The 25,836-nt window shown below is 45.1% G+C and overlaps 1 protein-coding gene across 8 annotated transcripts in view; it reads left to right on the top strand.

The window, feature by feature from the left end:
* The window catches only part of WDR59 (WD repeat domain 59), a 112,253-nt gene that overhangs the window by 21,789 nt on the left and 64,628 nt on the right, over nucleotides 1-25,836 (top strand). For 6 of the 8 annotated variants that reach the window (XR_010152456.1, XR_010152455.1, XM_016930174.3 and 3 more), the window contains exons 3-8: nucleotides 6,960-7,095; nucleotides 12,024-12,109; nucleotides 13,766-13,846; nucleotides 15,002-15,039; nucleotides 20,735-20,823; nucleotides 25,309-25,425. Coding sequence is in view for 6 of the 8 variants with exons in the window: in XM_016930174.3 (XP_016785663.1) it covers nucleotides 6,960-7,095; nucleotides 12,024-12,109; nucleotides 13,766-13,846; nucleotides 15,002-15,039; nucleotides 20,735-20,823; nucleotides 25,309-25,425 (547 nt within the window). In the remaining 2 variants the exon portion in view is untranslated. Of the gene's footprint in view, nucleotides 1-6,141; nucleotides 6,372-6,959; nucleotides 7,096-12,023; nucleotides 12,110-13,765; nucleotides 13,847-15,001; nucleotides 15,040-20,734; nucleotides 20,824-25,308; nucleotides 25,426-25,463; nucleotides 25,524-25,836 lie in introns of those variants that run through there. The other 2 variants (XM_063797434.1, XM_054668464.2) reach the window with 2 other exon arrangements.

Genomic DNA, 25,836 nt, shown 5'->3' with positions numbered 1-25,836 from the left:
ACAAGTCCCAGTGTGCATTGTTCCTCTCCCTGTGTCCATGTGTTCTCACTGTTCAGCTCACACTTATAAGCGAGAACATGTGGTATTTGGTTTTCTGTTCTTGTGTTAGTTTGCTGAGGATAATGGCTTCCAGCTCCATCCATGTCCCTGCAAAGGACATGATCTCATTCCTTTTTATGGCTCCATAGTACTCCATGATGTATATGTACCACATTTTCTTTATTCAGTCTATCATTGGTGGGCGTTTGGGTTGATTCCATGTCTTTGCTATTGTGAATAGTGCTTCACTGAACATATGCGTGCATGTATCTTTATTTTTATTTGTATTTTTTTTTGAAGACGGAGTCTCTCTGTCACCCAGGCTGGAGTGCAGTGGCATGATCTCTGCTCACTACAACCTCTGCCTCCCGGGTTCAAGCAATTCTGCCTCAACCTCCCGAGTAGCTGGGACTACAGGTGCACGCTGCCATGCTTGGCTAATTTTTTGTATTTTAGTAGAAACGGAGTTTCACCATGTTGCCCAGGCTGGTCTCGAACTCTTGAACTCAGACAATCCACCCACCTTGGCCTCCCAAAGTGCTAGGATTACAGGCGTGAGCCACCATGCCTGGCCATATCTTTATAATAGAGTAATTTAGATTCCTCTGGGTACATACCCTATAATGGGATTGCTGGGTCAAATGGTATTTCTGCCTCTAGGTCTTTCAGGAATCTCTCACGTCTCCTATTCAACATAGTATTGAAAGTTCTGGGCAGGGCAATCAGGCAAGAGAAATAATGAATATTCAAATAGGAAGAGAGAAAAAAAGAAAAAAGAAAAAATAAATAGAGAGGAAGTCAAACTGTCCCTGTTTGCGGACGACATGATCCTATAACTAGGAAACCCCATTGTCTCAGCCCAAAAGCTTCTTAAGCTGATAAGCAACTTTAGCAAAATTTCAGGATACAAAATCAATGTGCAAAAATCACAAGCATTCCTATACACCAACAATAGGCAAGCAGAGAGCCAAATCATGAATGAACTCCCATTCACAATTGTTACAAAGAGAATAAAATACCTAGGAATACAGCTAACAAGAGAAGTGAAGGACCTCTTCAAGGAGAACTACAAACCACTGTACAAGGAAATCAGAGAGGACAGAAACAAATAGCAAAACATTCCATGCTCATGGATAGGAAGAATCAATATCATGAAAATGGCCATACCTCCCAAAGTGATTTATAGATTCAATGCTGTTCACATTAAACTACCATTGACATTCTTCACAGAATTAGAAAAACTATAAAATTCATACGGAACCCAAAAACAGCCTGTATAGCCAAGACAATCCTAAACAAAAATAACAAAGCTGGAGGTATTTCGCTACCCGACTTCAAACTATCCTACAAGGCTACAGTAACCAAAACAGCATGGTATTGGTACAAAACAGACATATAGACCAATGGAATAGAATAGAGATATCAGAAATAAGACTGCACATCTACAACCATCTGATCTTTGACAAACTTGACAAAAACGATGGGGAAAGGATTCCCTGTTTAACAAGTGGTGCTGGAAGAACTGGCTAGCCATATGCAGAAAATGGAAACTGGACCCCTTCCTTAAACCTTATAAAAAAAAAAAAACTCAAGATGGATTAAAGACTTAAATGTAAAATCCAAAACTATATATAAACCCTAGAAGAAAATCTAGGCAGTACCATTCAGGACATAGGCATGGGCAAAGATTTTATGACAAAAACACCAAAAGCAATTGCAACAGGAGCAAAAATTGACAAATGGGATCTAATTAAACTAAAGAGCTTCTGCACAGCAAAAGAAACTATCATCAGAGTGAACAGACAGCCTACAGAATGGGAGAAAATTCTTGCAACCTATTCATCTGACAAAGGTCTAATATCCAGAATCTACAAGGAATTTAAACAAATTTACAAGAAAAAAACAACCCCGTTAAAAGGTGGGCAAAGGACGTGAACAGACACCTTTCAAAAGAAGACATTTATGCAGCCAACATATGAAAAAAAGCTCATCATTACTGATCATTAGAGAAATGCAAATCAAAACCACAATGAGAGACCATCTCTCACCAGTCAGAGTGGCAATTATTAAAAAGTCAAGAAACAACAGACGCTGGCGAGGCTGTGGAGAAATAGGAATGTTTTTACACTGTTGATGGGAATGTAAATTAGTTCAACCATTGTGGAAAACAGTGTGGTAATTCTTGAAAGACCTAGAACTTTCATTTTCTTATATTGGGTTTTTTTTGGTTGTTGTTGTTTTCAGACAAGGTTTCACTCTGTTGCCTAGGCTGGAATGCAGATCATGGCTCACTGCAGTCTCCGACTTCCAGGGCTCAAGTGATCCTTCCACCTCAACCTCCAAACTGCTGGGACTGCCGGCATGTACCACCACACCTGTCTGGCTAAGTTTTTTTTTTTTTTGTAGAGACAGGGTCTCCCTATGTTGCCCAGGCTGATCTTGAACTCCTGGGCTCAAGTTGATCCTCCTGCCTTGGCCCCCCAAAATGCTGGAATTATAGACATGAGCCACTGCACCTGGCATTTTCTTATACTGAATTTTACAATATGTGTAGTAAATTGTATAAAGTGTGGTAAACTTAAGTAAATAGCTAAAATTTACAAATATATATACTCATGTAATCACCATTCTGATTAAGGTACAGAAATTTTTTTTAGGACCTTGGAAGGTCCTTCAAATCTGGAAATCTGTATCTTTTAGTTTAGAGAAATTTTTCTGTATTATGTCTTTGATCATTTTCTCCCTTTTATTTTCCCATTTTCTTTCTCTCTTTTTTTTTTTTTTTTTAATTTTTGAGACGGAGTCTTGCTCTGTCACCAAGGCTGGAGTGCAGTGATGAAAACTTGGCTCACTGCAACCACCTCTGCTTTCTGGGTTCAAGCGATTCTCATGCCTCAGCCTCCCAGGTAGCTGGGATTACAGGTGAGTGCCACCACGCCCAGCTAATTTTTGTAGTTTTATTAGAGATGGGGTTTTGCTGTGTTGGTCGGGCTGATCTCAAACTCCTGACCTTGGGTGATCCACCCGCCTCAGCCTCCCAAAGTGCTGGGATTACAGATGTGAACCACGTACCTGACCTCATTTTCTCTTCTCATTCTTTCTTGTTGGAATTCCTAAGTAGTCAGTGTTGGATATCTTGTATGACTTTGCTTCTGGCCTTGTCAGTTTTGGCTTCTGGGAGTTTTAAACTTTAGCTTCTTTCTTTTCTTTAGATGGAGTTTCGCTCCGTTGCCCAAGCTGGAGTGCAGTGGCGCGATGTCGGCTCACTGCAACCTCCGCCTCCTGGGTTCAAGCAATTCTGCTGCCTCAGCCTCCCAAGTAACTGGGATTACAGGCTCATGCTGCCATGCCCAGCTAACTTTTTCGTATTTTAGTAGAGATGGGGTTTCACTGTTTTGCCCAGGCTGGTCTCAAGCCCCTGAGCTCAGGCAGTCTACCCGCCTCGGCCTCCCAAAGTGCTAGGATTACAGGTGTGAGCCACTGCGCCCAGCCTAAACTTTAGCTTCTAACACTACTTTCAGATTAAAAAAAAAAATTTCAACTATTTTAATTTTCAAAAAATTTCAACTATTGTTTTAATGTTTATTATTATTTATATTGTCTCTTAACTCTTGGAAAATATTGGTTCCAAGATTTTTTCTCTTCTGCATTTATCACCGTTTCCTTTGAATTCCTTCTTTTCTTCTTCCTCTGTTTTTTTTTTTCTTATTGTTATTATTTTGGAGGGCAGTGGGGAGGCAAGGGAGGAGTTTTTTCTTTCCTTTTCTTTTTCTGTTTTGTCACCTAGGCTGGAGTGCAGTGGTGCAATCATGGCTCGCTGCAGCCTTGAATTGCTGGGCAAGCAATCCTCCCATCTCAGCCTTCTCAGTAGCTGGGAGTACAGGCACATGTCACCACACCTGGCTAATTTTATTTTATTTTATTATAATTTTTTTTTCTTTATGCAGATAGGGTCTTGCCAGGTTGCCCAGGCTGGTCTTAACTCCGGGCCTCAAGCGATGCTTCTGCCTCGGCCTGCAGCACTAACAGTTCCAGTGTGAGCTGCTGCTTCCAACCATGAAGGCTTTTTTCCTTTCTGTTGCATTAGTCCCTATCCTTCAGGTTTCCTCCAGTGACTGAGATCGTTGGCTGCTAATGCTAAAGAGCGACTGGCATCTCTCTTTAAGTGGGTAGATGGTGGAGGAGATCAGGTGGGAACCAGGCCCTGTTAGTGGATGTTCAAATGTCATTATCTCCAGGGCTTTGTTGTTGTTTGCTTGCTTTTGTTTTTTCCTGGGCTGGTTATTTTCTCCTGAGAAGTCTATCTGAAGAGTAAAAGGCAGAGTCGTGAGTGCTGCATAGAGAGAGGAATGACTTAGTGCAGCACTTCCCACTTCCCAGGTCTGGGGCTGCTCTAGGGGAGAATAGCACCCGCTCTCCACTGAGGCAGCCACCTGGGTGGATGGGTTGCACATAACCCTCTCCTTAGTGTTTTTTTTTTTGAGATGGAGTTTTGCTTTTGTTGCCCAGGCTGGAGTGCAATGGTGTGATCTCGGCTCACTGCATCCTCTGCCTCCCAGGTTCAAGTGATCCTCCTGCCTTGGTCTCCCGAGTAGCTGGGACTACAGGCATGCACCACCATGCCTGGCTAATTTTTTTTTATTAGTCAGGGATTTCTCCATGTTGGTCGGGCTAGTCTCGAACTCTCAACCTCAGGTGATCCATCCGCCTCGGCCTCCCACAGTGCTGGGATTATAGGCATGGGCCACTGTGCTCGGCCTCCTTAGTGTTCTTTCAAACAGTTCTCCTAGTTTTGTTCTGCTTGTTGTCTTCTAGCCCTACCCCTTGCCCTTGTCTTGAGACTAAAGCCTCCAGTTGGGGGGAAGCAACTTGCTTCACACTCATTTCTCTCTCCATGTACTTTGGCTTTATTTAGCTTGTTTTTTTTTTTTTTTTGAGATGGAGTCTCAGCCTGTCGCCCAGGCTGGAGTGCAATGGTGTGATCTCAGCTCACTGCAACCTCTGCCTCCCAGGTTCAAGCAATTCTCCTGCCTCAGCCTCCTGAGTAGCTGCGATTACAGGTGCCTGCCACCATGTTTAGCTACTTTTTTAGTATTTTTAGTAGAGACAGGGTTTCACCATGTTGGCCAGGCTGGTCTCCCACTTCTGACCTGAGGCTATCCACCCACCTTGGCCTCACAAAGTGCTGGGAATAGAGTTGTGAGCCACCATGCCTGGCCTATTTAGCTTTCTTTAGATCAATTACCATTTGTCCACCTGTTTTTCATTTCCTGTCTCATTTTCTTTGTCTTTGGAGGTTTTTTGTCTTCTTTACTCTTATTGCAGTGGAGCATTGGGGAAAATGAAGATAAACACCTATGTTCCATCAGGCGTGTTCACCCTGAAGTGCCCACTTTCTGCCTTTGTACATTTGCCCTGTAAAGTCTCTGCACCCCCCTATTGATACTCACCTCACATGTATAGCTACTAGCCTTGTCCTGTTGTTCTTCTGATGGGACGATGCCAGCTGGCCATCGCAGGATCAGGTGATTCCTTTGGAGCAGGCCAGAGATTCTATGTGATATTTGTTCTGCACTTTCTTAGAAGTCCTGGAAATTCTGTGAAATTGTGTATTCCCCTGGCTTTTCTTCTTCTCCCTCCATCATCTCTCCTCAGAGTTCTGCTACCACCTAGAGTTTTGTATGCCATTTCCTGGCTCTTCTGAGCAGGGATGATTAATCTTTTTCTTCATTTTTGAGCCTGCCTATTCTCATTGATCTCCAGGGGCTTGGAGTGGTCTCTAGCAAAGAATCAATAGCTGATGGCTGCAGAGATGTTGATTCACGCAGCAAGGGTATTTTACTTAAAAAGAAAATAGGTGAATGCAGAACCTCCCTGTTTTCAGATCCTTCATGTTGATTGGAACCTTAAACATTACTGGCACTTCATATGTTATTTTAACTATTATTCCTTTTTGTTGTTATTGTTAACCCTCCTGATAGATTTAGTTGAGTTTTCTTGACCAGGAAGTAGTTAGGGGAATTTTGAGATTTTCTGATTCTACAGGATTTTGGCTTAGTAATAAGTGATATGTTTAATTTAACTCACATTTGTTGAGTGCAGAGCACTGTGCCTGGCGATGTGAAGCATACAGAGATATTCAAGACGGCCGGGCATGGTTCCTTGTGCTTGTAATCCCAGTACTTTGGGAGGCTGAGGCAGGTGGATCACCTGAGGTCAGGAGTTCGAGATCAGGCTGGCCAACATGGTGAAACTCCGTCTCTACAGAAAATGCAAAAATTAGTTAGGCGTGATGGCGGGTGCCTGTATTCCCAGCTACCCGGAAGGCTGAGGTAGGAGAATCGTTTGAACTTGGGAAGCTGAGGTTGCAGTGAGCTGAGATCGTACCACTGTACTCCAGCCTGGGTGACAGAGCGAGACCCTGTCTCAAAAAAAAAAAAAAGAAAAAAGAAAAAAAAAGATATTCAAGACATGGTTCATTCTCTGAACACTTAGTTGACTCAGGACAAGAGCCTTAAATTATTAGTCCTGCTACAAGATAAATGCTGCAGTCAAAATGCAAACCATGCAATGGGAGTAATGTGGAATTAATTAATTTAGCAATTAACCCTAGCTGGGGGATTGGGAAAGGCTGGGAGAAGGGCAGGTTGGAGGTGAATCCAGACTCTCATGGATGGATGTGGTAGGGAAGGCCATTTCTGGAGGTGGGACTCTCACAGGGACACTTCTTCCCTTTGTGTGACAGCCACCTTGAATTATACTTGTCACTTCTTTGCCTTTCAGAGTAAATAAATGCCATGTGTGTTTGGGTTTTTTGGAGCACTGCTTGCAAATTGTATGCAATTCCAATTGTGCTTTTCTATCTTAATGCTAATGATGTTGTGTTTTTATACTATTATAATGTTGATGTTGGTCTCTAGCCGCAGATTCTTATACATCGTCAATCTAGATGCCCCTTTCGAAGGTCACCGAAAGATCTCTCGCCAGAGCAAATGGGACATTGGAGCTGTGCAGTGGAATCCTCATGACAGCTTTGCACACTATTTTGCGGCTTCGGTGAGCTTATTTAAGGAATACAGGAGAATGCTGTTAAATGTGTCATCTGGGGCTGGCAGATCTATGCCCTGTGTAGAGAAGAGAATGCAGTCCTCATTGCTCATTTGGAAAAGAGGTTTGGATGGTTCTGAGAAAAAGACAGAGGCAAGTTACGGATTAAATATATGTGGGAATGCTCGCTGGTCCCATCGGTGTCAGGCCTTGTATTTCTAGGGACTGAATTCAGATTTTGAAAGGGAAACAGGCAGATGCATCCATTTCTGTGAGTGGTGAGAACCTGTTTCATCAGCAGCAATGTAACTAGCCAGCGGCCAAATGGCAGATGACTTTGAAAGACATTCTAAGGAGGGTAACTGGTGAGCTGGTGTGGAGTTGACCTTCGTTGCTTTCAGAGGGATCAGAAGACTCCCCCTACCCTTCCATTCAAAGGAAAGGATTCTTCCTTGATTGGGAATCATTAGATTTCGTTAACCCCGTCAAATTCTATGTGCCTGTTTATGTGTGATTTTTTTTTTCCCTAGGGAAAACATGTATAAGTTTTGTTAGGTTTTCTAATACAAAAATCTTTATACAAAAAGATTCTGGACTACAACCTCTCTGGCATCTTTCTCCAGATTCTGTGTCACATTGTATTCTAGAATAATGAGAGATCTAAACTTTTTGCTCTTTTTGCATTGGGCTGGCAGGAGAGTATTTAAAGGAATTCTTCCGATTCACCAGGGGCAGGACCACTGTGCAGTCTGTCTCAGTCTGTTCTTGTCAGGAAAGGCAGTCTGCAGAAGGAAAGCAACTGAGCAAAGAAAGAAGAGCAACTTTGTCAGCTTGAGAAGGAACAGAAAGCCGCCCTTCCCAGCTATTTCCAAAATAGGGTCTGCCTTTAACTGTGTATGTCTGAGGTTGCGCTGATTTTCAGGGCTATTCTGAAAGAGAAAGGGAGAGTCAGTCTTCCTGCCTTTCTACTCTCAGGCCTCTTTCCTGAGTGATAGAAGGAGCTCTTTTAGTTGGTTTATACCTCGGGACCCTTATTCCCCTCTCACCCTCGGCCCCTGATCATCTAGTCCAGGGTTTTTTAACCTTGGCACTACTGGCTCGTTAGGTCATTCTCTGTGGTGGGGCTGTCCTGTGCGTTGTAGGAAGTTCAGCAGCATCCCTGGCCCTACCTGCTAGATCTCAGTAGTATGCTCCCCTCCCCTTGTTATGACAATCAAAAATGTCTCCAGACACTGTCGTATGTCCCCTGGGAAGCAAAATCACCTCTGATTGGGTTTAGGCTGACGCCTCAGTTGTTGTACTCAGTGGATTAACACTGCATTTGTTTGGGAGTGCTAACAAAGACAGCCTTTTTAAAATTTGTTCCTTCACAATTAATCATTTTAAAGTGAACAATTCAGTATCCTTCACTGCATTCACATGTTGTATAACCACCACCTCTATCCAATTCCCAAACATTTCTATCCCTCCCGGGTAAAACCCTTTATTCATTAAGCAGTTTCTCCCCATTCCTCCCTCCGTTGCAACCCCTGGCAACCACCAGTCTGCGCTCTGTCTCAATGGATTGATCTATTCTGGATCTTCCATAGACATGAAATCATAAAATAAGTGGCCTTTTGTGTCTGACTTCTTTTACTTAGCATAATGTTTTGAAGTTAATCCATGTTATAGCAGGTATCAGAACTTCATTCCTTTTTATCAGTGGATAATATTCCATTGTGTAATTGTTTATCTATCCGTCCATCCGTCAGAGGACATTTGGCTGGCTATTGAATAGAGCTGGTATGAACGTATGTGTGGAGGTACTTGTTTTCGCTTCTTTTGGGTAAACATTTAAGAGTGGAATTGCAGGGTCATATGGTAATTCATTGTTTAACTTTTGGAGGGAACCACCAAACTATTTCCACAGTGGCTAAACCTTTTATACTCCCATCAGCAATGCACAGAGTTCCAGTTTTTCCACATCCTCTCCAAAATTTATTTATTTATTTATTTTAAATTATAGCCATCCTAGTGGGTGTGAAGGTGTGAGGTGGTACTTTATTATGTTTTTTTGTTTGTTTGTTTTGAGACAGAGTTTCACTCTTGTTGCCCAGGCTGGAGTGCAGTGGCATGATCTCGGCTCACCACAACCTCCACCTCCTGGGTTCAAGCGATTCTCCTGCCTCAGCCTCCCAAGTAGCTGGGATTACAAGCACACATCATCACGCCTGGCTAATTTTGTATTTTTAGTAGAGACAGGGTTTCTCCGTGTTGGTCCGGCTGGTCTCAAACTCTCAACCTCAGGTGATCCACCCACCTCAGCCTCCCAAAGTGCTTGGATTACAGGCATGAGCCACCGCACCCAGCCTTATTGTGGTTTTAGTTTATATTCCCCCAGTGACTAAGGATGTTGAGTATCTTATTGGCCATGTATATGTCATTTTTTTGGAGAAATGTCTATTCAAGGCCTCTGCCCTTTTTCTTTTTTTTTTTGAGACGGAGTCTTGCTCTGTCACCCAGGCTGGAGTGCAGTGCGGCTATCTCAGCTCACTGCAAGCTCCACCTCCTGGGTTCACGCCATTCTCCTGCCTCAGCCTCCCAAGTAGCTGGGACTACAGGCGTCCACCACCATGCCCGGCTAATTTTTTTGTATTTTTAGTAGAGACAGGCTTTCACCCTGTTAGCCAGGATGGTCTCGATCTCCTCACCCCATGATCCGCCTGCCTTGGCCTCCCAAAGTGCTGGGATTATAGGCATGAGCCACCGTGCCCGGCCTTGCCTCTGCCCTTTTTCGAATTGGGTTGTTTGCATTTTACTGTTGAGTTGTAGGAGTTCTTTATATATTCTGGATATTAGACCTTTATCAGATGTATGATTTGCAAATGTTTTCTTCCCTTTTGTTGATTGTCTTTTTACATTCTTGACAATGTTCTTTGATGCACAAAAGCTTTAATTTTAATGAAGTTTATCTGTTTTTTTCTTTTGTTCTTGGTTGGAAGGCAACTTTTTTTTTTTTTTTGAGACGGAGTCTCTTTCTGTTGCCCAGGCTGGAGTGCAGTGGCGCCATCTCAGTTCATTGCAGCCTCTGCTTCCCAGGTTCAAGGAATTCTCGTGCCTCAGCTTCTCAAGTAGCTGGGACTACAGGCACGTGCCACCACGCCCAGCTAATTTTTGTATTTTTAAGTAGAGATGGGCTTTCACCATGTTGGCCAGGCTGGTCTCTAACTCCTGACCTCAAGTGATCCGTCTGCCTCAGCTTCCCAAAGTGCTGGGATTACAGGCGTGAGCCACTGCCCCTGGCTGGAAGGCAACCTTTTGAGAAAGCTTTAGTTAGGGAAATCTGAGGTCAAGTCCTAGTTTTAACATTCTGTCTTTTATCTTGAGAGGCCCCACAATTTTCTGAGCCTTGCTTGCCTCATCTATAATGTGGGTGATGATACCCGCTGTGTCGTGTGCTGGGAGAGGTCAGAGGCCAGATTCGTTAAGGTGGACTGGCACTAGCAGACCCTCCAGAAATGGCAGGGAATATTATTAGAAGAGGGAACTTTTCTTTTCATTCCTATTCTCTTTGGAAGCTATTTTGAATCCTAACCTTTTCACAAGAATCTTACCTTTTTCAATTTGGAAACTGGTATTTCAGGACAAAAATCTCAGAATTTTATACGTCTGTCTGTCTCTGAGCTAAAATGACAATCAGTCTAATGTGTATGTGTGTATATATATATATATATATATATAATTTCAAAAACTATTAAGTAGCCTGCCATTGTTTTCAGCCTACTAGTAATCTTTATCACTTTCAGTGTGTTTCATAAACTCATGATATGTCAGGAGCCTTTGCTGTTTTGTTGTGTATTTAAGTGAAATGTACTTTGATGGAAGTTATTTTTCTATTGTAGCTGTGGTTTCTTCTGGTCCATTTTCCTTGTCACTTTCTGCTTAACCCTTTAAGAAATTAAATACAGGCATTATTTCAAGGAGTGTTAAATAATTTTGCCTTCTAGGACACCCTTTTGAGGATCTTTCTTCTTTTCTTTTCTTTTTTTTTTTGTTTGAGATGGGGTCTTGCTGTGTCACCCAGGCTGGAGTACAGTGGCACAATCACAGCTTACTATAGCCTTGACCTCCCAGGCTCAAGTGATCCTCCCACCTCAGCCTCTCAAGTAGCTGAGACCACAGGCATGCACCACCATGACTGGCTAATATTTAATTTTTTTTGTAGAGATGCGATCTGGCTATGTTGCCCAGACTGGTCTTGAACTCCTGGGCTCAAGCAGCCTCTTAAAGTGCTGGGATTACAGGCATGAGCCACCAAGCCCAGCCTCTTTTTTCTCTCTTAGGCACCTATGTTTTTAAAGTGACACGGGACCCAGTTGTGATGGCGCAGTCCTCACACCTCACACCTTATCCCAGCTATCCTGGACTCTGAGGCAAGGGGATTGTTTGAGCCTAGGAGTTCTAGAAAAGCGTGGGCAATATAGATCCCATCTCAAAAAAAAACAAAAAAAACCAAAAACCTGTGGTAGGTGGACTCTGGGCATTTGGTCATGGAAGGGTGAGCTGGAGACATCCAATGTACCAGCAGCTGGGGAGACGAGTGTGTGACCTTCAGAGGGAGGAGGTTCCTCTAGTGGCCGGGACATTTTCCTGGCCCATGAAGCTCGTCTGCAGAAGTGATTCTGCACCTTCAGTTCAGCTGTGACTGTTCAAGATGCATCTCTTAAGATAGTCCTGCCTTTCCATTTTGAGATTCACAGACCTACATACTGAGCTGAAGTTAGCTCAAGCTAATGTTAATTGTACTTATTCCTGATGGCTTTTTAAAGAAAAGTTCAGCCTGAAGGATCTTTGCCATGCATGAGATCCCTGGCTTCCTCTTCTCTGCCTTAAGCTGATTGGGGCAAGACCATATATCCCAACATACTTGCCTGTGGCCTTCTTTCCCTTCTTTTCAGAGTAACCAACGAGTAGACCTTTACAAGTGGAAAGACGGCAGTGGGGAAGTTGGCACAACCTTACAAGGCCACACTCGTGTCATCAGGTAGGCACCAGCCCTCCACAGCTCCTTGGCTGTCTTGCTTTGTCACAGTCCCCTGGGAACGAAATGATGATGCCATCCTCCTTGCATGGCTTGACCGTCTGTGTCGCACAGGTCCCGGGTGGTCAGCGGGTTATTAGCATTCACTGAGATGGTGGTGAAGAGCACAGTGAGGAACAGCCGGCATTTAGGAAGCACCATCGCGTAGCTGTTGACCCCCATCCCAGACCATATCCCGGATGGATATAGTCCAGTCCAGGGTAAAGGATTAGAGCTGACTTTTTTTTTTTTTTTTTTTGAGACGAAGTCTCACTCTGTCGCCCAGGCTGGAGTGCAATGGTGCAATCTTGGCTCACTGCCACCACCGCTTCCTGGGTTCAAGTGATTCCCCTGCCTCAGCCTCCCGAATAGCTGGGATTATAGGTGTGCACCACCACGCCCGGCTAATTTTTTTTTTTTTTTTTTTTTTTTTTGTGGAGACAGGGTTTTATCACGTTGGCCAGGCTGGTCTTGAACTCCTAACCTGAAGTGACCCGCCTGCCTTGGCCTCCCAAAGTGTTGGGATTACAGGCGTGAGCCACTGTGCCTGGCCTAGAGCTGATTTTCGACATAGGAGAGGAGTGGTTATGCAGCAGAATCCCCCAGTTCATGATCAGTGGTGCCTGGGAGGACATGCGGATGTCAGGGAGTGGCCCTTGGCTTTCTCTCTGGCAGCAGCGGTTACAGAGCTCCTGCATCACAGTTCATTACCCAAGGGCACAGCCGCCTCCCAGTCGAGGCTTCCAGTTGGTTTCGAGTTTTCCTTGATCCACTCTTTCCCTGGGTCACTGTTTCTGGGCTAAGCTGACCTGGAAGTGCTGGGAAAGGTGAGACACCTGGGTCGGGTGGAATGTTCTGTGCAGTTGCTGCCTGTCTAGGAAGGAGAACATGGGTAGGGGACACCACAGGCCTCTGGCCCTCTCTGGGTGCTGCATGGCAGTGTGGCAGTTTGCCGCTGCTTAAGGATGTTGGGTTTACCCAAGGTGCCTCTGGTGGAATTTGATTTAGAAAATGATAAAGATTACTTTATGTGTTTTTCCTTTGTTTGTTTATTTAGAGAGAGAAATTTTGTTTGTTTGTTTGTTTGTTTTGAGATGGAGTTTCACTCTTGTTGCCCAGGCTGGAGTGCAGTGGCACGATCTCAGCTCACTGCAACGTCTGCCTCCCAGGTTCAAATGATTCTCAAGTAGCTGGGATTACAGGTGTGTGCCACCACGCCTGGCTAATTTTTGTGTTATTAGTAGAGACGGGGTTTCACCATACTGGCCAGGCTGGTCTCGAACTCGTGACCTCAAGTGATCTGCCCGCCTCAGCCTCCCAAAGTGCCGGGATTACAGTCGTGAGCCACTGCGCTCACCCCAGAGAGAGAATGTTTTAAGTTGAAGCACTCCATTTTTTTTCTGGGAGCAGATGATGGTATAGCTGGCGAAGGACCTGACAGTTTCCTTCCAAACTCATGTTCGTTCCCAAGGAACTTTGGACATTCTCAGCCTAAACCACATTAAGAAGCCCGTTAACGATGACATTCTGAAGCCACTGGAGACTCGATGTGCTAGTGCTTTGGACCTGGACTCTGAATTTTTTTCCTTTTCTTTGTTCTGTTTATTCTTTGTGTCCCAGCGACTTGGACTGGGCGGTGTTTGAGCCTGACCTCCTGGTTACCAGCTCTGTGGACACCTACATCTACATTTGGGATATCAAGTAAGAACAATTAGGAGGCATAACCAGTTGGTTGGGGGTGATTTGGGACCTTTGTTTTAGAGATCAAGTGTCTTAGTTTGGTTTCCCCTCGATACAGACCTCGAGACAAGTTTGAGTGAGAGATTTGAGTGCAAATATATTATTTGAGAGTGAAAGACACAGTTGTAGGGGGATAGAGAAGAGAGCCAGGACCTCTCCAGGCAAGACCTTAAGGAGAACTCTTCCCTAGTTAGAGTCTGTCCTCCCTCCCTCCCTCTCTCCTTCCCTCCCTCCTTCTTTCCCTCCCTCCCTCCTTTCCTCCCTCATTTTCACCCTTCCCCCTTCCCTCCTGTCTTTCCTTCCTTCCTCTCTTTCTTTCCTTTCTTCTTTTTTTTTTTTTTGAGACAGGGTATTACTCTGTCACCCATTCTGGAGTGAAGTGATGTCATCTCAGCTCAGTACAGCCTTGAACCCCTGGGCTCAAGTGATCCTCTCACTTCAGCCTCTTGAGTAGCTGGGACCACAGGCACTTGCCACCATGCCCAGCTAATTTTTATTTTTTTATTTTTTATTTTTGTGGGGACAGAGTCTTGCTGTGTTGTCAGGCTGATCTCAAACTTCTGGCCTCAAGCAGTCCTTCCACCCTGGTGTCCCAAAGTGTTGGGATTATAGGTGTGAGCCATTGTACATGGCCTGTAATTTGTTTTCTTTCTTTCTTTTTTTTTTTTTTTGTTGAGACAGAGTTTTGCTCTTGTCGTCCTGGCTGGAGTGCAATGGCACGATCTTGGCTCACTGCAACCTCCGCTTCCTGAGTTCAAACAATTCTCCTGCCTCAGTCTCCCGAGTAGCTGGGATTTTAGGTGCCTGGCACACGTGGCTAATTTTTGTATTTTTAGTAGAGATGGGGTTTCACCATGTTGGTCAGGCTGGTCTCGAACTCTGACCTCAGGTGATCCGCCCACCTTAGCCTCCCAAAGTGCTGGAATTACAGGCATGAGCCACCGCACCTGGCCAGCAGGTCTCTCTTTAGACTTCTTTTTAAGGCCCTCACAGCGGATCTACCTACTGCAAGTTCCCGCTGAAAGGAAAGCGAAGAATTGTGTGCAAAGGGTGAAAAATACCAGGTGGGTGGTGGCATATAAATTGGGGATTTGATTTTTTATTTTTATATTTCAGAGACACAAGGAAACCTACTGTTGCACTGTCTGCTGTTGGTGAGTGTATGCTTCTCCCACCTCACCCTGGCGCCTCGGTTTGTCTTCATTTTCTTCCTTCCAGTTCTTTCCCGTTCCTTCCTATTCCTTTCCATCTCCCTCTCTAACTGCCTCTGTCTGGGCTGCGCCATGGCTGAGTGGAATTGTAAGTCTCATGTTGTTGCAAGGGGCTCACTTTAGGCTGCTCCCAGAAGCCACAGTTAGGACTGTTGGGTGTGGAGCAGGACCTCATATCAGAGTCCAAGGACAAGAGCCAAGTTGATTTGTTTGTAACCTTTTTATAGTGGAAAATTTCAAACATTCTGTAAAAATAGGGAGAAGAAAATGAACTGCCTGTGTTCATCGTCAGCTTCAACACTTGTCATCATACATCCAATTTTATTTCATCTTTTCCTCCACCCAGCATTTCACCTCCACCTTCATCCCCCTTGTGATTTTTTTCTTTTCTGAGACAGAGTCTTGCTCTTGTTGCCCAGGCTGAAGTGCAGTAGTGCAGCCTCGGCTCACTGCAGCCTCTGCTTCCCGGGTTCAAGCAATTCTCCTCCCTCAGTCTCCCAAGTAGCTGGGATTACAGGCGCCTGCCACCACACCTGGGAGATTTTTGTATTTTTAGTAGACACCGGTTTCACTGTATTGGCCAGGCTGGTCTTGAACTCCTAACCTCAAGTGATCTTCCTGCCTTGGCCTCCCGAAGTGCTGGGATTACAGGTGTGAGCCACCATGCCCGGCCCTCTTGTGATTATTTTGAAGCTACATATCATATCATTTCTTCAACAAGTATTTCAGTGTATATTTTGCAAAAGAAGAATCCCAATATCATACTTAAAAATACCTAAAAATATTAACAGTAACTCTTTAATATCATCAAGTATCTAAGCAGCATTCAGATTTCCCCAGTAGTCTCTCTCTCTTTTTTTAGTTACAAATTGTTTGAAAAATGGTTTCAGTGAGAATCTAAATAAAGTCCATACCTGTAAGTGGTTGATATATTTCTCATCTTTTTAAGTCTGTCTCCTTCTCCTTTTTGGGTTTGTGTTTTTCTTTTCCTGTAGTTTATTAAAGCAATAGTTCATCCTGTGGTTTCTCCACAATTAGATTACACTGATTGTATCTGCATGTTTTTTTTGTTTTGTTTTGTTTTTGAGACAGAGTTTTGCTCTTGTTGCCCAGGCTGGAGTGCAATGGCGGGACTACAGGCATGTGCCACCATGCCCGGCTAATTTTGTATTTTTAGTAAAGATGGGGTTTATCCACGTTGGTCAAGCTGGTCTTGAACTCCCGACCTCAGGTGATCCACCCGACTTGGCCTCCCAAAGTGCTGGGATTATAGGCTTGAGCCATCGCAACTGGCCCATGGTGTTGTTTAACATGGATGAACTAAGTCTTTGTAGTTACATTCTGATCTACCTGTTTTCATTGCTTAGTTGGAACTGACCTTTTCTGGAATTCTCAACTGGGGCTACTAGGGAATATTCCCAGCACTTCCTGAGAGTAGAATGTGGAATAGAACTGGTATAACTTATTTACACAGATAAAGCTAAATTGTCAATATTTTGACATCCTTTGTAAAAGCATGTGTTATCTGTCTCTTAAATTCTGTCCGTTTGTATCTCCTTGGTGCATTGGAACACACATTTGGTGTTTGCTCTGAAATGGTTACTGTACATGATACTTTTTCCCTCTCTACCCCCACGCCTTTTTATGTAAAGGCCTTTAGCATCATGACTGTATTAGCAGCTGGATGATATGATTTGTGAAGTTAGAAACCACTTCTTTCTTTCTTTTTTCTTTTTTTTGAGACAGATCCTCACTCTGTCTCCCAGGCTGGAGTGCAGTGGTGGAATCTCAGCTCACTGCAACCTCCACCTCCTGTTGTTCAAGCGTTTCTCCCACCTCAGCCTCCCGAGTAGCTGGGATTACAGGTGCGCACCACCACACCCAGCTAATTTTTGTATTTTTAGTAGAGACAGGGTTTTACCTTGTTGGCCAGGCTGGTCTCGAACTCCTGACCTCAAGTGATCTGCCTGCCTCGGCCTCCTAAAGTGTTGGGATTATAGGCGGGAGCCACCACACCCGGGCAGAAACCATTTCTTTCTTATTCAGTTCTGTAGACGAGTGTATGTATTTGTGCGCTACAGGCATTTGTGCCTGATCCAAGGAGATACTTAATATAGTAATACAGTAATCCCCCCTCATTCTCAGGGGACACAGTCCAAGACCCCCATTGGATGCCTGAAACCACAGATAATACTGAACCAAATATACTATGTTTCTTTTCTGTACATAGATAACTAGGATAAGGTTTAATTTATAAATTAGGCACAGTAAGTGATTAACAGCAACAACTAATAATAATAAAATAGAACAGTTGTAACACCGTACCGCAATAAAGGTTATGTGAATGTGGCCGGGTGCGGTGGCTCACGCCTGTAATCCCAGCACTTTGGGAGGCTGAGGCGGGCGGCTCACCTGAGGTCAGGAGTTCGAGACCAGCCTCAACATGGAGAAACCCCGTCTCTACTAAAAATACAAAATTAGCCGGGCGTGGTGGTGCATGCCTGTAATCTCAGCTTCTTGGGAGGCTGAGGCAGGAGAATTGCTTGAACCTGGGAGGTGGAGGTTGCGGTGAGCGAGATCACACCATTGCACTCTAGCCTGGGCAACAAGAGCAAAACTCTGTCTCAAAAAAAAAAAAAAAAGTTATGTGAATGTGGTGTGTCTCTCTCTCTCTCAGAACGTCTCCTTGTACTGTACCGGGAGTGACTAACACTGTAGAAGGTGGACCCGCGGATAAGGGGGACTAAGCATTTGTTGCATGGATAGATGAATCAAACCCCTGTGCTTCTGTGCTAAGTGCTTAACAGTTCTGCCCCCCGCCCCCACCTGCTTTAGGTACTTATGATCTGAGACATAGACTGGCTGCAGAGGGCGTGTAACTGAATAGAAATACAGGTGGTCTACAGATGCCTCAATCACATTCTCCTGACTTTGTTACTTACATTTATAGGTTTCTTTTTTTTTTTTTTTTTTTTTTGAGACAGAGTCTCGCTCTGTTGCCCAGGCTGGAGTGCAGTGGCACGATCTCAGCTCACCGCAAGCTCTGCCTCCCGGGTTCTCGCCATTCTCCTGCCTCAGCCTCCCGAGTAGCTGGGACTACAGGCGCCCGCCACCACGCCCGCCTAATTTTTTTGTATTTTTAGTAGAGACAGGGTTTCACTGGGTTAGCCAGGATGGTCTCGATCTCCTGACCTCATGATCCACCCGCCTCGGCCTCCCAAAGTGCTGGCATTACAGGCGTGAGCCTCTTCGGCTGGCCACATTTATAGGTTTCTAAGTTAGATTAGTTTTAGGGAAACCCTAAAAAGGACAGTGGTTCTTTTTTTTTTTGAGACGGAGTCTTGCTCTGTCGGCCAGGCTGTAGTGCGGTGACACGATCTTGGCTCACCGCAACCTCCGCCTCCTGGGTTCAAGCGATTCTCCTGCCTCAGCCTCCTGAGCAGCTGGGACTACAGGCATGGGCCACCACACCCAGCTAATTTTTGTAATTTTAATAGAGATGGGGTTTCACCATATTGGCCAGGCTGGTCTCTAACTCCTGACTTTGTGGCCTACCTGCCTCAGCCTCCCAAAGTGCTGGGATTACAGGTGTGAGCCTCTGCGCCCAGCTGAAAGTGGTTCTTTTTTTAGCCTGCTTGTTCTCATTGCTTTTTTTTCTGTTATAGATCTTTCTTAAAAAATGGAAGTAGAAGACTTCTTTCCTTTGTACTCAGTGAGGTTTCTCAGTGGTGCAGAGCTACCCTGGGGGAAAAGAGGCAAGTGAGAGGCTTGTGGACCTTGATAAGCTGCTGGATCTAGCATACCCCGAGTGGTACAGCCTCGGGTACTGCCTGCTTCCCAGAGCCTGTGGTCCCCATCTCTCAGGGGGCACATTATTCATGCCCTTTGGGATAGGGAGTCACGTTGTGAGTATTCCAGAGTGTTCTCTGTGTCTGAGAGTTCTCATAGCCCGGGACCTCCATTCGACCCTGGTGTAATGATTTTTTTTTTTTTTTTTTTTTTGAGACAGTCTTGCTCTGTTGCCCAGACCTGAGTGCAGTGGTGCAGTCTTAGCTCACTGCAACCTCCCCCTCCTAGGTTCAAGCAATTCTCCTGCCTCAGTCTCCCAAGTAGCTGGGATTACAGGTGCACGCCACCACACCTGGCTAATTTTTGTATTTTTAGTAGAAACAGGGTTTTGCCATGTTTGTCAGGCTGGTCTTGAACTGCTGACCTCAGGTAATCCGCCTGCCTCAGCCTTCCAAAGTGCTGGGATTATAGGTGCAAGCCACCGCGCCTGGCCTCTGGTATAATGATCTTGATAAAGCAGGTTGCATTGAGGGGGCTTCCCAGAGTCCCTTGGGAGCCCTCGAGTTCTGATGCCTCCCCACTGGGAAAGGTGTGTTCTCTTGGACTCTTAAGTAACTCTGTCAAGGAGGTAGAGCAAGCTCCTCTCACTCACTTTCTCCTCCAGCTGATATCCTTCCTTGCAAAGAAGCCACCTCCTAATACTCTTCCTTGCTTCATCTTCACTGGTCTCCACCATTTGTTCTAGACGACATAAGATACCCTATGTCTCAAGAAAGAACAAGACAGACAAATAGTGTCATCAAAACCAACACAGCATATCCTTGGACAGGACCAAGTTCTGGGCTTAATGCTGTATGTCCTGTTAGGTTCTGAGTCATTGCTCTGTCCTACTCGGGACTTCTTGGATCAAGTAGCTCCCCAAAGATGTGGATCTACTATGGGCTTCCTCAGTAATAAACACCAGGCAGAGGGACAGGTGTCACAGCAGTAATGTCATGTGTGCTGTGAGCAAGGGCAGGAGGAGACAGGAAGGAGTGCTGTCACTTCAGTTCTGGTTTGGTTCTTGATTAATGATTTATTTTTTAGAAGTCAGCTAGAAGTGCCACTATGTCCCAGTTTTCCATGTCTCAGCTCTTTCTGGCATCTCACATTATGCCTCCTGTCTTAAGTAGCCCTTTTGTCACTAATGTATCAATGACACTCTGTATTGGCAGAGAGGGAAAAGGACTGAGGTCACATACCGCCAAGGGTGTTCCCTTTCCCTTATCAGTGTGGTGCCAGTGGCCACGGCTGACATAGCTGATGGGGAGTGGGGTGTGGGGAGCATATAACCCTTAGGACAGAATTGGTCAACATCGGGGCTTATTCTGTAGCTGGTCTTCAGCTAAGGCTGTGTTTTTCTAAGACTATTGCTCAACAACTAAAAAAAAAAAAGGGGGGCAGGCATAAGAGCTGAGGCTGTTCTAATTAGGAGTGCAAGCAGGTGTCATTTGGGGATGAGAAAGGGTCAGGTTGTGTGACAAGTCAATTACTAGCCAGCAGTGCCATGCTCAACTACTGCTCTGTAAGAAACTATGTTTTCCTGCTGATTCTGCTCAGAGTGACCTGTAGATTTTTTCCCCTGAGATTATTTCCTCAATTAGGTGACTATGATCCTGTTCCCATGTGTTAATTCATTTATTTTTTGGCTTCGTTTTATCTGGAATAGTGGAGTTGGTGCAGTCACAGAAACTTGAAGGGTTCTGGGCTTATTCAGCCAGAACTCATTATCCAGCTCCCCTGGCTGTGCTCCGCTCTGCTTCCGAAAGCACCAAGGGCAGCAGCTTTCTTCCCTGATTTTTCTTTGCAGCGGGTGCCTCCCAGGTCAAATGGAATAAAAAAAATGCTAACTGCCTTGCCACCAGCCATGACGGCGATGTGCGGATATGGGATAAGAGGGTGAGTAATCTCTTTTTTCCCCCTTGTTGGTCTTTGATCCCTCCCAGAGGGTGTGAAGATGATTTTATGAGTGTCAGGACTTGGCTTGAGAGTCCGGGGAACCCTGTGCAGCATGGTAAATGGCCATTTTAAGCTCATAGTACCAGACGATATTTGCGTCTCAATCCAGTGTTGAAGGAAACTAGGGAAGCGAGACATTAGGAACAGTGGTTGAAAAAATCAGCTCCATTTTGCCACCTCCTAATTATGACACCAGATAAGCCACCGTCACTTCTCTTAACCTCAGTTTCCTTCAAAATAAAGACACTAATAGTGTGTGTGTCAGTGGGGTTAAGCCGTGGAGCCCAGGCACTATTCTAGAATTGTCAGCAGGCTTCTTATCCCTGCCCCCGCTTGCAAAGTGAAATGTATTTGTTCTCGGATGCCTGCCATCCTGAATACTTCCAATAACGATGAGCAAGGTAGGGCGCTCATGATGCTTACATTTACTCTTACAAGCCTAGACATCCCATCAGCCTCAAAGTATTCTGCATATCACTCATCCGTTCTTACTGCAGCAGCCCATGGACACCTAGGGATGGAAACAGTGCTGGGTCCTTGGCTGTGGCTGTAATGGAAAGTCTACTGAAGTTGATTGTGTTGGCCTCAGTGAGGGTCGTGGCACAGGGAAAAGGCCTCCCCTGCATTGACTGCCAGACTGTTAGGTAATAATGAACAGAGCCATCACTGCCATAAGACCTGGGTGTAAATCCTGCTTCCTGCCTGTGAGACCTGGGGCTACAGATGCTCAGGCATTGTGGGGATGGCTTGTTCAGGGATGTCCCCACTGTCTTATCTTCCGGCTGCTCCCTTCCCTTCATACGTTTGGAAGAGAAGCGAGAAGTGGAGCAGAGATCAGGTGTGGCAGATCCTGTCTGCTGCATTAGGCTCCAGGACATGCTGGGGAAGCCTTATGTGGCAGAAGCCCTCTGCCTTAGATAGCTCTTACGTGAGAAGGTGATTTCATAGAGGTTGGGCAGGTGCATCTTCTTTTTTTTTTTTTTCTTGAGACAGAGTCTCATTCTGTCGTCCAGGCTGGAGTGCAGTGGGGGCCTTGGCTCACTGCAACCTATGCCTCCCAGGTTCAAGCAATTCTCCTGCCTCAGCCTCCCCAGTAGCTGGGACTATAGGTGCACACCACCATGCCCAGCTAATTTTTGTATTTTTTAGTAGAGATTGGGTTTCACATGTTGGGCAGGATGGTCTTGAACTCCCGACCTCAAGTGATTTGCCCACCTCGGCCTCCCAAAGTGCTGGGATTACAAGCGTGAGCCACCACGCCTGGCCACATCTTCTATATGTTAGTTTTTGTCTTCTGTTCCTTTATGGCCATTTTCCCCTTCTTTTTTTTTTTTTTTTTTTTTTTTTGAGATGGAGCCTCATTCTGTCACCCAGACTGGAGTGTAGTAGTGTAACTATGGCTCACTGCAGCCTCAACCTCTTGGGCTCAAGCTATTCTCCTGCTTCAGCCTCCTGAGTAACTGGGACTACAGGTACCTGCCACCACACCCAGCCAATTAAAAAAAATTTTTTTTTTGTAGAGACAAGGTTGCTGAAGCTGACCTCGAACTCCTGGGGTCAAGCGATCCTCCCACCTCAGCCTCCCAAAGTGCTGGGATTACAGACATGAGCCACTGCTCCTGGCCTTCTTTATTTCCTAACTAGTGATTGGTTTTATTCAGTTTGTCACTAGAACAGCATTTTCGGCTGGGCGTGGTGGCTCACGCCTGTAATCCCAGCACTTTGGGAGGCTGAGGCGGGTGGATCACGAGGTCAGGAGATCGAGACCATCCTGGCTAACACGGTGAAACCCCGTCTGTACTGAAAATACAAAAAATTAGCTGGGCGTGATGGCGGGCGCCTGTAGTCCCAGCTACTCAGGAGGCTGAGGCAGGAGAATCGCCTGAACCCGGGAGGTGGAGCTTGCAGTGAGCCGAGATCGCGCCACTGCACTCCAGCCTGGATGACAGAGCAAGACTCCGTCTCAAAAAAAAAATAAATAAATAAAATAAAAATAATGATACTTAGGACTTCTGCTCAGGTGAGTTGTAGAACTTGTTGATTATATTTTCACTTCTCTGGCACTTTGTAGTGTCAAAGCAGCACTGATGGCAGCAAGCATTACAGACTTCACAAAGTTCAGTGTCAGTGCTAACAGTGGATTTTAATCCAGACTCATGTATGACTATCATATTAACATTTACTGAGCATTTATTGTACATAGGCATTCTTTTAAGAGTTTTACATTTATTGATTAATATCTCTTTATAATTAGCCTTTAAAGTACATGTTTTTGTTTGTTGTTGTTGTTGTTGTTGTTGTTGTTTTGGGAGACAGAGTCTCACTCTGTTGCCTAGGCTGGAGTGCAATGGCGCATTCTTGGCTCACTGCAACCTCCACCTCCCAGGTTCAAGCGATTCTCCTGCCTCAGCCTCCTGAGTAGCTGGGATTACAGGTGCCCACCACCACGCCTGGCTAATTTTTGTATTTTTAGTAGAGACAGGGTTTCACCGTGTTGGTCAGGCTGGTCTTGAACTCCTGACCTCAGGTGATCCACCCGCCTTCGCCTCCCAAGGTGCTGGGATTACAGGCGTGAGCCACTGCGCCCGGCCAGTGCGTGCTATTATTATCCCTGTTCTACAGATGAGTAAACTGAAGCAAATTTGCTGCCAAAATTTGGACCCAGGCAGGCTGGTTCTAGAGACTGCACTCTGTTTTTTGTTTTTGAGACAGAGTCTCCCTCTGTCTCCCGGGTTGGAGTGCAGTTGCACAATCATAGCTCTCTGCAGCCTCAAACTCCTGGACTCAAGTGATCCTCCCAGCTGAGTAGCTGGGACTGCAGGTATGCACCACTATGATGAGGTAATTTAAAAAAAAATTTTTTTTGTAGAGATGGGAATCTTACTGTGTTGCCCAGGCTGGTCTTGACTTTTGGTCTCAAGTCATCCTCCTGCCTTGGCCTCCCAGAACACTGGGATTATAGGTGTGAGCCACTCCACCCAGCCTGGAGACTGCACTCTTATCCTCATAGACTAATGCTAATTATGGAAGTAATACATGCTCTCTGTAGAAAATATAAATGAAAAAATAAAAATCATTCATAATCCTACTACCCAGAGACAAATGCTAACATTTTGGTGTTTTCTGTTCTTATGCTTTTTTTTTTTAAACTTAGTTTGTCGTACTGTGTACGTAGTTGTGTACACTTTTTTTTCATTTAACATTAGAACAGATGCATTATCCTCGTACTATAAGCTCTAAGTATAATTTTCAGTGGCTACATCATATTGTATCATCATTTGGTGTCGCATAGCTGTAGTATATTGATTCAGCTTCATTATTTCCCATTTGTTGATCATTTAGGTTTTTTTTTTTGGTTTTCTAGTGTTTCAGATAACACCAAGATGAACTTCTTTTATATCTAAAGCTTTTTGTGAGTTTGGATCATTCCCTTAAGACAGGAAAAATTTTAGGCTGGGAAAAGTGGCTCAAACCTATAATCCCAGCACTTTGGGAGGCCATGGCAAGAGGATTGCTTGAGGCCAGGAGTTCGAGACCAGCTTCACCATGTTGGCCAGACTGGTCACAAACTCCTGACCTCAGGTGATCCACCCACCTTGGCCTCCCAAAGTGCTGGAATTACAGGCATGAGCCACTGTGCCTGGCCTGTTTATTTTCTATGCTTATTAATCATGTATTGTTTTTTCTTGTGATGTACATTCATTCTCCTTTGGAATCTTAGTGCTCCATCACTTTAAGATGCATGGTTTTACCCTCTTGTTGAAGCTGGGTCCATTTGGATGTCTCAGTCTCTCTTCTTGGGTGATCATGGGGGAGACGAGTGGGAATTGTCAGACTGCACTGTTAAAGTGTGAGGCTGGGCACAGTGGATCGTGCCTGTAATCCAAACACTTTGGGAGGCCAAAGCAGGGGGTTCGCTTGAGCCCAGGAGTTCAAGACCAGCCTGGACAACATGCAAAACCCCATCTGTAGAAAAAATACAAAAAAATTAGCCAGGCTTAGTGGTGTGCACCTGTAGTCCCAGCTACTTGGAGGGCTGAGGCGGGAGGACTGCTTGAGCCCAGGTAGTTGAGGCTGCAGTGAGCTGTGATTGTGCCACTGCACTCCAACCTGGGTGACAGAGCAAGACTTCGTCTCAAAAAACAAAAAAGGGGGTGAAAAGCACCTACTACCTTGTATCCTTCATTGAAGTGGGAAGAAACGAGGCTCACAGGCGCATTTTCAGAGCATGTGAAGGAGCGTTGGATAAGTCTTTTGGTCATGGTGTTTTGTTTGGCTTAACCAAAACAAACAAAGTCTGTGTAGGGTAGAGACAGTATCTGGTAGTATTTTTGCATCCTCACTCATTACCTAGCAGACTTTTACGTGATAGACACTCAAAGAGTTCTTTCTAAATCGATAATATTAGGTGCTGATCTGTTGCAGAAACCCAGTACAGCAGTGGAATATCTAGCCGCCCACCTCTCCAAAATCCATGGCCTGGACTGGCACCCAGACAGCGAGCACATTCTTGCTACCTCCAGTCAAGACAATTCTGTGAAGGTCAGTGGCACCCATGGGGAAGTTGGAGGAGCAGTGTTTGGGTGGCATCAGGGATGTATGATTCCACCTTGGTTGGAAAGCTGCAGTGTGTTAGCACAGTATGTATTTCACGGTGCATGTGCTTCTTGGGCAACTGAACACATAAATTTGGTTATGTTGACCAGCGAAATGCGACAGAGCGAGACCCAGCATGGTGCTGTTCAGCATAACCACATTGTGTTATGATGGCAGAGTGACATGCCATAGCATCTCCTCTGATATGTCTCTTAGAATTTGTTCAGAAGGTTTTCGTCTTTCCCTTTGTGAAAGGAAGTCAGAGACAAAAGTACTTAGAAAGGGAAAGAAGTTGGCCGGGCATGGTGGCTCACACCTGTAATCCCAGCACTTTGGGAGGCTGAGGCAGGCAGATCA

The sequence above is a fragment of the Pan troglodytes genome, chromosome 18 (genome assembly GCF_028858775.2).
Source record: "Pan troglodytes isolate AG18354 chromosome 18, NHGRI_mPanTro3-v2.0_pri, whole genome shotgun sequence".
NCBI lineage: Eukaryota > Metazoa > Chordata > Mammalia > Primates > Hominidae > Pan > Pan troglodytes.
Note: the sequence above shows the minus strand (reverse complement) of the source record. Positions and strands in the feature narration are given on the sequence as shown.